Genomic DNA, 12,883 nt, shown 5'->3' with positions numbered 1-12,883 from the left:
GGTGTCTAAACTCCTCATGTCCTTGTGTTGGTAAAGGAGGGGGTGGGGCGGAGGGGGAGACAGAAGCCCATTTTTCCTTCACCTTTGTCTCTTCAAGGTGTGCTTTACTCACAGTCCTTACTTGCCTGCTTTGTTCCCCCCCTTGCTCACCTCCCCTTTGGATTCTCCAGTGTGATGCATGGCATTGTCATCGTGTCTGTTGAGGAGGGAAGGGGTGGTTGGCGAGAGAGAAGTCTAGGCTCTGTTGATGCTCTCTGCAGGGGGCCTCAATGGATCCAGACTGGGGGAGCTTTTTTTTTTCCCCCTCTCCTTTCCTCTCAAGCCAGGTCCTGAAAGGGTCAGCCCAGGCTGCAGAACATCCACAGATGCTCTGGAGCCCGCAAGTGGACATAGGGTGAGAGTTCGTGCCTCCTTTCATGAGAGCCAGTCCTAAGTCTTTGAGGCTCCGGGGGAGTTGGCTCTGAGTATGTGTGAAATATCTTGGTTGGTATTTTTCACTTCAAGAGCCAGGCATGGGTCTTTTTGGCGGCTGTGGAATGGGGTGTAGGAGAATAGGATGTTCTCTAGGTCTTGCAGGGCTCTTGTAGGGCAGTCATGTCTTTTTTCAGTGGCTCCCAGCTTTGCCAACCACAGCAACTTTCCTGCCGAGGCCAGTGACCTCTGGGGCTGTTTAGAAGGACAGAGTTAGATTAAAGTCACCGCTGATACTGGAATTGCTCAAGGCAGACAGACGGCAGCGAAGAGTTCACTAGAGCTTTTTATTTTCCTGTGATTTTCAACACACACTCCTCTTTACGTTAAAAAATTTTACATGAGCAGTGTTTCCCCCTACCCCCCCAAATGTGGAAAGGCCTGGCCATGAATTTAATCTCCCTCACTGGTGTATTCTTTTATCTCATCTTGGTTTCCAGGAGTCTTTGGGACCTTGAGGGGTCTAGCTCTTAATTATCTGGAATCGCCTATTCATTTTTGTCATTTTGTTTTCTCTAGGGTTAAACAGGAAACGTTTAGAACAGGGGATTCTTAGCTCCTTGGTGGCCCCTCCAATTCGGTATATAAAACATGAATATATGTGCAGTTTTCTGAGAGAGAATTCGGATTTCTCATGAGATTTTTTTAAAGTGATGGAATACATCCACACCTTAAAGTTATCAATTGTCTTTTAGAGGAAACCAGTGAGAGCAAGTGACCTATTTGCCAAGGGTCTTTTTCTTTGGTAATAGTAGACCTTTTGTCATGGTTGTCATCTAGGAGCATTCATTACAATCCTCTTTAGAATTTTTGAAACACATACATGCCCCAGTCCACATTAGGCTTAATACTAACTCAGAATCTCTGGGGTTGGGGTCTGGGCATGTATGCGTTGAAATAACTTCCCTGAAGATTCTGATTCATACTCAGGGTTAGAGCTCCATTTCAGTTGTGGGGAGAAATACTGGAGTAGTTCTTCGGACAGAGCGTCAACCTAAGAATTCTGAATTCTTTTTGGCTCTGAAAGGACGATTCTCTGGAGTTAGACGTGTGAGCAGATCACAGTATTGCACTAAGTAATACACTAAGTATTACACTAAGTGACCCCCTTGAAGGCAGGCTGCTGTGTTTTAGAGCGTTATTCTGGGTTCTAGTCCCATCTTTAACCCTTTACACTGCAAGGTATTGTGGAACAAAGCACTCTGCGAATAAATGTCCTCGGGTAATAGCTGGGAATTTTCAGCACTCTGGATAAAGGCACAGAGATAAAACCTGTAGGATGATAAAGGTTATCATCATAGGCAGCTGCCTTGTGACCTTGAGTCCTTTATTCTTGCATCTGAGTAGAGTAGGACATCACAGTGTTTCCAAAGGCTGCTTGCCTAGCTTCTGCTCCTCAGTGTGTCTAACCTGCTATTTCTGTTTTGCCATTACATTCTGGGTACATGGTGTCTTTGCGGGGCTTCGGGCTGGGTGGGGGGGGGGGGCTGATGGTGATAGGGTGCACAGAAGTGGAAGAAAAGGTCCTTGCCCTGAAGAAGGTTATTTTAGAGACAGGGTATATAGTTTATAATAAATGAACATTTGCAAAAGAGCAACACATTGCGTCTGTAAGTGTGGACACTGAAGGGGAGTTCAGATTCCTTCTGACTTTTCTCTTGTCCTGTGAGACTGAAGGGGGGTAGCAGGTGAGAGTCCTCCCCCTCCAGGTGAGAATGAGATGTGGTCTAGGTGGTGTGGGGGGCACTTTTACAAGGTGGCTTCATCTAACCTTACTTGGCCGGCAGCATCCTTAGCCCAAATGATTATTCATTCAGTTTTTTTTTTTTCCTGCCGTGCAATAAGAATAATTCAGAGCTAACGAATGACAAGCAGGAGCATTTTGATCCAAAGACTTTGGATTTGGGTTGTGCATACTCTTAGTGAGAGGAGGATTCTCTAACACACAAGCATTGTGTTACCCTGTTATAAACCCCAGCATGAGCCACAGGTCACCGGGATGTTCACTGTGGCCCTCAGCCTGCTCCTTATTTCTCCACTCTCCCCCATGCTAGTTTGCTTCCCCCAAAAGAGGAGCCTGAGGTGGTCTTTTTAGTCTCAGGTGGGACACAAGAAATTAGAACTTCACGGTAGCAAGGCTTTCGGCATCCTTCAGTTTTTAGAGCAAGATCCCTCCAGAGAAGTTTCTGCAGGAAGAAGCCAGGAGAATACAGAATGGCATAGAGCTCTTACTCCAAATTTTAGAGAAGTTCCACTTCCTATCTTTTCTATCCTCCTCTTCCTTTCTTACTGGAATGTGTATTGGTAGTATCTGCACATTGCTATAGTTATGTCTAGGTCATAGATTCTACAAAGAAAGGATGGATTCCGGAGCACCTTTTGCTGAGGCTTTTGGTTTCATTGTGGGAGAAATAGGTGAAGGCTTTAGCATTTAATCTATTAAATTATTTAATCTAGTAAATGGAGAAAGGAAAATCCCTGTATATTTCATTTTCTTGCTTGGAAGCTGAATGATGAATTTTGTAACAGACTAAAAGAGGAATCCAAAGCAGATTTAGAGAACTAGCTTCTCTTGCCTCATAATCCTCAAATTAGAATTTAGTTCTTATTAATCTGTATTGTCTTTGGTTTTTGTTTTGATAAGGGGATTGTTTTACATTCAGCTGCAAAGTAGAATTAGAAAATCTTAAAAACATGTGTAGGGGGTCTGCCCTATCTTATTGTCTCAGGGTTTTGTTTGTTTGTTTCTCCCCCAAGAAGTTAGAATTAGGAATACAACGTGTCTGTATTCCCAGGCTGAATGGAGGAGTGTTTCCTGTGAGGTTCCGGGTGTTCCTTTTTGCAATCCACAAATGGATCTGCAGAGGCACCAGCATTCTCAAGAAATATGACATAACTTTGAAAATAAATCCCATCTTCCGGTTTTTCTGTGAGTAGGAGGTGTGGGTTCTGGAGAAACTCACTGGCGCTTGGGGTAGCCAAAGGACAGGGGGAAGAATGTCTAATGATTGAGAGAACGATATCTGTGTTATACAGTCTTAACGGACATTCCATTGTTTTTGCCCAGTTCAGAAGCCATGTTGTGTTTGTTTTCAAGAAATTTGGTCAATTTACCCAGGTTTTCTAGGATGTATTTTGACATGGTCATGTTTTAAAATATTTCAATTTAAAAAATATCTAACAATTGAGCAGGTTGTGACATTGGCAGGATGGATCTCTGACTTCCCAGAGAGGTGATACAGTCATCAGAAATAAGTCCAGGAATCTAATTTGGATGCATAGTGTCCAGAAGACTGTATCTAGTAGCATCCATGTGCTTACTGACTGGCAGACCCTGGTAGAATCTGTATGCTGACTGACTGACCGACTGACAGACTCCAGTAGGGTTTTTTAATCTGACCGTCTGTTTTCTAATTGTACCAGTTAGTAGTATATGCATATTACTGTGATTTTGTGTCCGTTGCATGTGTCCTACAAAGAAAGGAAGTAAACACTTTACCTTTTTTTTCAGGGGGAAGTTCTGTACCTATGATTTTTAATAGACATTTCTTTTAGAGTAGCAGTCAAAAATCTCATCATTTTGTAGAAAACGAAGGTTGAACATCACTTTTGTATGATATTTTGTGAACTCAGTGAAGGAAGTACCTCCTCAAAGCCTGTAATTGTTACCTCTACCTGCGTGAATTCCACCCACTCTCCCACTTCTAGGCAGGACTTCCCTTTTACCGTCTGCTTCTGAACCTTCTGTGTCCTCAGCTTCCCTGTCACAGGATGTAGCAGTGGATAATGCTGTTGTTGCATTTGACTCTTATTCAAATCTAATAAATAAAAATGCAAAGGAAGTTTTGCATTTAAAAATTGATCTTAAGAGTTGGCAAAGGTGTTCTTTCCAGTCAGCCTTTCACTGGGGATCTAGGTAGGACCAATCTTTACCAACTCAATGTTTTTGTATCTGAACTGCTTGTATACATTTTTTTAATTGTGTTTAAATAACAAAATCCACTCGTTCTGATATGGTGATGGTTTTATTGTGGCAAAAGCAAAGGACTGATCACCAGCTGTGCCCCTGGAGGGGGTTGGAAATTGGTGAAGGGAATGAACTGAATTGGGAACTCATGTATAGAGTTATCCTGCGGATTTCCTAGGCACAGCTCTGGTGAAAAAGGAATGTGAGTCCTTACCAGCATTCTGACTTAATCTGGTGACATTGATATCAAAATATGCCACTCAGATCCACATAAGGTGTGTATAACTATATTTGAAATGTGCTTTTGTGTGTGTGTGTGTGTGTGTAGAATGGGCAAATAAAATTGTTGAGTAACTTGAACCTATGAGAAGGTTTCTGGGTTTTTTGTTTTATATTTTGGGTTGTGTTCTCCACCCACTCCCCCACCTTTGAAACTGTCTCCTGGTGTTCCATGATTGAGCCTCAGAGGAGCCAAAGCCAGTTGGCCGTGTGACTGGAGTCCTTGGTGTGGGCATGGCTCTCTTCCACCACCTTCTGGGAAAGATGGGAAGGACGTTATGGAAGGCACGTGAACTTCCGTAGAAGTTGTGTGGACTTGTTGGCGCCTCTACAAGAATTAAGAAAAACGTACCTTTGCCCGTACTGTACTATGACTCCCCTTAGCCACATGTAACTCATTATTGTAAAGAAAAAAGTGCGGAGATTTCTTAGAATTTAGTGGGCTGTTCTTCTAAAACATGACCCGCCTTTTTCTAAAGAGCTTACAGTCAACGGAATGAAATGGCATTTGACTTCTGGGACGGGAAGTAAGGTGGAACTCTGTCACCGCCTCGCTCTTCAGTTCCTGGTCAGCCTCGAAAGGAGCTGCAGGAGCTCATTAGACATGCACTCTGGGGCCTACTGAGTCAGAATCTTCGACTTAATAGGATTACCAAGTGATTCAGATGCACATTTAATACTTGAGAAACACTGCTCTAGGGGGAAGAATTCCTCACAAAACATTCAATCCCAGTTTATGGGAAGAAGCTGATTTCTGCTCTGACGGATTGCAGAATGGACTGGGATAGCTACAACTGTAGAGGCCCTCCTCAGAAGCCACGTAGCCCGTGACAGCAATGCCGTTTTGTCAGCATGGTCTTTTGGTTGATAGTAGCCTGTGTGCTCTCCTTTTACCACAGGATTTCCTACAGCTTCTACCTCCTATCTTGGGTATATAGCTTATAGTCTAGGTCTGGAAGAAGTGCCTGGTCCAACATGGTTACAAAGGTCGGTTTCGCAGGGAAAGAAGCCCATGCCTATACTGTTGGGAGTTTGCTAAAGGGTAAAAGGGTGTGTACCAGCACAACAGAGGGTCCATGCATGTGTGCGGAGGTGGGGATATGGGCGGTGGGGGAGCAGTGGGGGGGGGGGTTCTGCATTACTTTTATTTGTCTTTTGGCCGTGGTCTAATCGCTTTGTCTCTCTTCCTCTCTGGCTCGTAGGCAGAGACCGGGTTGGCTGTGCACAGGCACTCTTCTTCAGCATCCCTCACATCGCTTTGCTGATGATGTGAAGGCTGAGGCCAGACCTCTCCAAGATCTACTACAAAGCTTGGGATGGCAGCTCCACAGGGGCTCCATCAGGAAGTTAAGCTGGGATTGGACATCTGGGACCACCAAAATGAGGCCTGGAAAAACATTACATTTCTTCCTGTCATACCTAAGGGGAATATCTTACACGGGATAACTTAACTTCCCTCTGCCTCAAAACATCTCACAGCCTGAACTGATCAGTGTGTATTATCTCTTTGCTGGGTGTGACCCCAGTTGGCCAGTCTTGTTCCGTTTCGGCATTTAACTTCCTACCCGCGATTGTATCCCTGGCGGCCTGTTCTTTTCTGAAGTGCAAATGCACCTCTTCAGATTTGTTTCCAAGTGAGAGGGCCGCACCGCGGCAAGCCTGTTCGGTGCCGTAAGAGCTGGTCTCTGCGTCCATTCCAGCCGAGCAGGCTAGAGGACAGTACACAGATGTTAGCCATCCCTTTTTGTCACGTTGGAAACGAGACAAATTCACCAGGTGAGTAGAGGGTACCTGAGAAAGTCAGTCCCTGAAATGTCCCTTCTGCGGCGATGGAAGAGCAGTGTCAGCCACCTTTTCATGTAGAGAAGTTTTTCCTTGTTCAGTCCCTGTAAGGGCAGGATCTGACTGCAAGACTCCCCAGAATGGGTCCCCGTCTTCAAAGTACCCTTTTCCCGAGTAGCTACTATATTTCCTACCTGATGCTGTGTGCCCTCACAGTGGCAGAGGGATATGTCATTCTCCAGTGGTTGGGAATGAGGGCTGGAGAGAAAAGTAGGGCACCATTGACATGACCTGGAGAAGTAGAGGGTTCCTTGGGAATCAACTCTGCCAGGGAGTTCTTACTTCAGACCAGGTGCAGGGACACATGACTTTCTGTGGGGTTTATCACTATGATGTGGTCTCTACGAAAGCTGTGGCTGTGCCTTCGAGAGCAGCTGGTCTTCTGATGCCTGCCTCTTAGCTAATGTCACTAGTGGGGTCTCTTATGTATAGAACACTGGGGGGAGGGCAAGGGAGACATGAGTCCTTGAGGGGTGTGTCATTTGGCTTCCTGTAAAGATAAGCCAGGTAATTCTCTAGATCAATGTGATTCTCTGTCAGTGTGATTTTAATATGTCACAACTCCAAAGGAGGGTATGGAAGCTCCAAAGGATAAGTATCTTACAAGCAAAATTCTTTTTTTTTTTTTTTTAAGGATAGTAAGTTTTTTAGCTTTTTAAATAATTTTTCCCTTTCATGCAGATACCCACTTGCTGGGCAAGAGGGTACGTAACAAAAGTAATGAAATGCAGCTTTTCCCAAATGGTTCTTTTATACTGTGGATGATACAGGGCTCTGTTACCTAAGATGTGATGAGCTGGGCTGCGGGCAGTTCAGCATCCGGCAACCAGGAGCTTATTTTATACGCACAAAGCTGCCTTCAGAAAGGCTCCCGACTCTGCTCTGTAGCAGGGGATTTTCATCTGGCCATTTGTAGCATGTGGTACTGTCATCATTTTGTTCTTGTGCTGCGGGTTTCTTTCTGCATCTAAACGCAGTGTCTTGATGATCAGATAATGTTTTTATTTAGTTATTTATTCATCCATATGAGATATTTTTAAGTCCCATATTAGTGTTTGCATGTGTTTGATCAGAATGTAAGATAATTGGTGTTGTCTGTTTTTTTGGTAGAAATTTAGGTAGTTTGAGATTTTAAGTGTGGTGTCCATAGTATTACCTTAAATTAAATTTCCAAGGTCTAGGTATCTGTCTTCTGTAAAAGGATGATAACTATGTTAAGGCACAATGGATTTCTTTTGAGTACTTTTTTTTTCTCATTGATTTTTATTATAAGTATCAACCAAGAGGTGCATTTCTCTGGAGAGAAGTTTATCTCCTGGATAAATAAAATCATGCTAAAATATGTCAGTAATATGTATTGCTTTGTAATAAGAAATATAATAAAAGTTATTTTTAATTTAAACATGTAAGTAATTTTTGAAATCACCACAAAATAGGATAACATTTGGTGCATTATACATACCCAAAATGTTAATAATATTGTGCAAAATGTCTTTGAAACTAGCTTCTTGAAAATGATTCTCAAGTTCTTAGATCATATATATATTTCTAGCTAGTGCTTGAATTGGTGACTCCTGCCTTTATCAAGTTACATTAGCATTTCAAAATGATATCAGTGGGATCATTATTGCCATATATTATTGACATTCTGGAGCTTTATTAATTTATTTAACAAATATTTAATGATCATCTATTGGTTTTCATGCAGTGAGTAAAACCAAGTCCCTGTCCCCTGTCCTTGGAAAGATCTCCAAGCACTTCTGCAGGTGTTACATTACCCGGCCATCAAACCATCATTTGTAGAGGGAAAAGCACATCTGGGATCATTCTTATTTCACAAATAGGTGAATGAACACCCTTATTAAGTGACTTACCTCAGAACAAGGTAAATGGTAAGATGTGTAACAGTGAGGGCCCAACAAACATATAACATACTGTTTTTAAATGTAGCTGGAAACTTCATAAAGATACCAGAAGTAGAATATGACTCCTCAGAGAATGCTCCAGTGTTGGGTGATGGTCATTATTTGCCTTATTTCTGTAGCCTTAATTATTCCCTCATGTGTTCAGCCTCTCCAGGGTCTTCTCTGGGGACTGTCTGTGAGGAGGCCAGCCTCACTAGCTTGCCCTGATCGGTGACAAGCCCACTGGCACTTCCCATGGCAGTCCAGCATTCGCCCATCACCATGCCTCATGGTCTTGAAGTATTCCCACCATCCAACCTACATTCATTGTCTTGAACTCATCTGAGGATTTGACAAAAGCTGAGGCCCCTCTCCCCCACAAAAGGTAGATACACCTCACTTTCGCATTCAGTGGAGTGGGCGTCATGACCGCAGGGTAGCAAAGCAGGAGCTAGATGATAATGTATACACACCCCATTTCCCTTTCTTTTCTTTGACATTTAAAAAAAAAAAAATCCATCCGTTTGATACTAACTTTTTTAAGCAGGGGGAAGAATATGTGGGATTCGGAAATGCTTACTTTTTAAAACCGGACACTGTAGAATATTGAGGAATTTGAATGGATTATCACAAGATAGCATCACTAACCTCTGGGGCAGCCGGGGCCGGGGGCGGGAGGGTGATATTTTATTTTTCTTAACCTCAGGGTGCCAAGTGCATTTTTTGTTCTCATTAAGCCGGTGCCACACCGTCCCAGTCTCCACAGGTGGAACACCTCACTTCCGAGCTCCCTTCTGAATTCCCAAGGGCACCTCGATACCCTCTTGGTGGTATGCTGTACCTTCCCTGCGAAAACTCGGTCAGATTTGAGAGACGAGCTTCTCCTCGGAATTAAATGAAATAATTTCACAAGCATAGGAACCCTTGCGAAGCAGCGCCGAAGCAGCGTTCCAGAGCTAATAGGGCCTCACCTCTGAACAGGTAGTGCCATCATCGAGCATCCAGCCTACTTTCAGAGAACAGCTTCTTAAGCCACTTGGATTTTCTTCCTTAGTGATCTTCTTACCTTATTTTACATTCCGTTTTCATTTGTCAGAGCGTCTCCTCTTTTGTCCGTCACCTTTTCAGAATTTATGGATGGAAAGGGAAACAGTCTCTGGCACAATTTAATAAAGTCTATTAACCATTCTTTTCCAAATTTAAATTCCTGGGTCGTTTTACTCAAACCCTGGTAGAGCCTTATTTATTTATTTATTTTTGCATTGATCAGTGTTTCAGATTAGAAGGTGAAGGTGCCTGCAAACACAGAATAACAGCACCTTTTATGTGACAGAAGGTTACTCTCCCCCACAATGAGGTGTGGAGATAAGCAGCCTAGGGCTGGAATGGAGCTTTCTCAATCATCCAAGACCTTCTGTCTTACAGTCCTTCTATCCTTCTATCGTGTTCACTCATCATCCTCAAAATGTGTTGGAATCTACCCCCTAGTACAATGTAGCTATTCGAGCTACAGGAATCCTGTCTGCATTTCAGTCAGCTGGAAGGAGCACAAAGGCCACACTAACTTCTTGCCATAGCGCATGTCTGTCTTGACTCACAATCAAAGCTCAGACTACAATGTTTCATGAACAATTAGAGCTTTAAAAAATTTCTGTTAGTTTTAATCTCATGTAATCTGCATAAAGGCTACTTTTCTGGCCCAGGTTTTTCTTGGTGAGGCATTCAAGAAACATCAACTCAATACATAAAAAAAAAAAATTGTTGGAAAAGCATTTTAAATCTTTTTGGAATTATCTTGACAAAGACCAAAGGGGATCTGATCATAACCTACTAGAGAACTTAAAGTCGTCTTTTTCCAATTCTCTTAAAACCACACACACACACACACACACACACACACACACACACACACACACACTGCAGTTTAACTCCCCACACCTCTACCGCTAGCCTAGGCCCTGCTGACTTCCCTGCTCACTTCCTTATCTCTTCACCAATTGCTTCTGCGCATTCTTTTGTTGAGCAAGCGAACCAGTCAGTACAATTGCACTTGAGGACTGTTACCTCAATTCTCCAGAAAATAATCTGGATTAGACCAAATTGCCCTTAATGTCCAAAGGTCTAGAAGGGTGTGTGAATTCTCATTTATTAATTTTGCTAAGCTTGGACACTCGTAATAAAACATTTAATCCTAAAATCCCTTATATGTAATCCTCAAATCCAAAAAGCTTTGAAAACAAAGTTTTCTTCCAATTTATTTGACAGGAAAATCTGACTTAAACTTTGTGAGGATATTTATAGTCTCTGTATATCTCACTTAGTGTAAATACTTTTACATTTCATAGAGAAATATTACTAAGGCAATATTATAAATAATATGGTATGCTTTCTAAAACCCTAATCTGAATCTAAAATAAACCATTCAGATGAAGGATTATTTCCAATTATTTCTTGTAATAATGCTCTATTTTATTAGGAATTTAGGAATTTCTCATTTAGGAATAAACAAATTCCTAATTTTAAGAGTAAGCAAAATTTTCTTACACTATTTTTAAAATAATTTGTTGTACAAATATATACATTAGATGCTGGGGAACTTGTATGCCTCAAGAAGTAGAATATGTGGTGCGTTAAGCAACATTACTCCAAACCTGACAAAAGAGACAAAAAAAATCACTGGAGGAATTTTTCAATGGGTTCCTGAGTATTGCTTTGTAGACCCTCTCTGGGATTATTGATTTCATAGGCGTGTGTAATTTTGATCAATTTTCCATTAACTAGTCTTTTTATAACTCTATAAGACTAGAGGTTAATGGTAGAAAATGGATAGGAATGCAAATAATTCTTTTCTGAAAACAATGCAAATATTCCTGATAACAAGGCAAATGAATTTTGTCCAGTAGAGGTTCAATGAATTTCCATCAGTTAGAAAAGCTCATTCCAAATATTGAAGTTTGTTGCCATGTGTGATATTAACCAGTTTCACATCAATTAGAAAAGTCACTTCTGGGGGTGCCTGGGTGGCTCAGTCGTTGGAAATCTGCCTTCGGCTCAGGTCATGGTCCCAGGGTCCTGGGATTAGATCCCCGTCAGGCTCCCTGCTTGGTGGGAAGCCTGCTTCTCCCTCTCCCACTCCCCCTGCTTGTGTTCCCTCTCTCACTATCTCTCTCTGTCAAATAAATAAAATCTTAAAAAAAAAAGTCACTTCTGAAGGACTTTGACTTGAATACATAAATATCTGTTCCTCAAATTCTTTGAATTAGTTGTAGCAACTTAATATTTCTCTCATTAATGGATTGAATAAAATCTTTGACACGTATTCATTGTATATTTATATGAGCGTCATGTTACTTACTCTTTCGAGAACCATACTTTAAAAGGTGCTTGCAGGGGCGCCTGGGTGGCTCAGTTGGTTAAGCAGCTGCCTTTGGCTCAGGTCATGATCCCAGGGTCCTGGGATCAAGCTCCGCATTGGGCTTTTTGCTCAGCGGGGAGCCTGCTTCTCCTTCTACCTGCCACTCCGCCTTGCTTGTGCTCTCTCTTTCCCTCTCTCTCTCTCTCTGACAAATAAATAAATAAAAATCTTTTAAAAAATAAAAGGTGCTTGCACTATAGGAACTCACATATTTGTTGAGTGAGGATAAGCTATGGAAAAACCATAAAGGCAGTATACAATAAATGATAAATTATCAATATGGATTCAAGGGGCTGTGGTAGAGTTTCTGTATGACTATATTCTTGTTATTTGTCCTGCATTGCTCTTATTTACCTAGCAGACAATTCTGCATTTTATGGAGTGCCCAAGAAGGAAATACACACGGGGCATGATCCTTGTCCTCGAGTTGTTAACAGTCTCCTGTGGGAAAAAGACATGAACAAATCATCATAAAGTAATGATACTGGACAGAGAAGAGAAAAACAGTTAAGACCTTACTGTGTCCTTATGCTTTATATTTATTATGATGCTTTATATTATTTTATTAAAACCTAAAATTTTGGAGGGACTTTACCCCCAATTTTATCATTGGAGCGGGGACAACCAACTAATTGTTGTAATAGTCATGAAGGAGAGGGTGGGAGCCCCAAAGCAATTTCACATGTTTTAATTCCTGAGACCAAGGCTTTTCCCTCATCTCCCTCAGTTCATTTGGTTGACTCTGGACTCAGGCTAAATCCTGACCCCCAAAGATCCACAGAATGGGAACCCTGACGGCAGGCCTGGCAAATGCGGACAAGGTGTTGCTGTAGGACTTTGGAGTTTTTCTCAGGTTTGGACATAATCAGGATCAGCTCCTTGCTGGGAAGCTGTAGATCTAGAAGGTCAGAGACAAGGTGAGGTTAGTTTACTTCCTTGAGCTTTTCCAGTTTTCAGTGTTGGGTGCTGCCAGGACACCTGCTATGTGAGAGACAGGGATGAGGT

At 42.2% G+C, this 12,883-nt stretch overlaps 1 protein-coding gene across 5 annotated transcripts in view; it reads left to right on the top strand.

The window, feature by feature from the left end:
* The window catches only part of PFKFB2 (6-phosphofructo-2-kinase/fructose-2,6-biphosphatase 2), a 28,029-nt gene extending 18,588 nt beyond the window's left edge, over window positions 1-9,441 (top strand). For 2 of the 5 annotated variants that reach the window (XM_078078218.1, XM_036118207.2), the window contains one exon: window positions 5,920-7,961. In XM_078078218.1, the coding sequence (XP_077934344.1) occupies window positions 5,920-5,982 (63 nt within the window). In that variant the 3' untranslated portion in view covers window positions 5,983-7,961. Of the gene's footprint in view, window positions 1-5,919; window positions 7,962-8,267; window positions 8,404-8,629; window positions 8,849-9,200 lie in introns of those variants that run through there. The other 3 variants (XR_013449904.1, XR_013449905.1, XR_013449903.1) reach the window with 3 other exon arrangements.
* The last annotated feature ends 3,442 nt before the right edge of the window (window positions 9,442-12,883 follow it).

This window comes from Halichoerus grypus, chromosome 7 (genome assembly GCF_964656455.1).
Source record: "Halichoerus grypus chromosome 7, mHalGry1.hap1.1, whole genome shotgun sequence".
Lineage (NCBI taxonomy): Eukaryota > Metazoa > Chordata > Mammalia > Carnivora > Phocidae > Halichoerus > Halichoerus grypus.
This window is presented reverse-complemented; position numbering and strand designations above follow the sequence as displayed.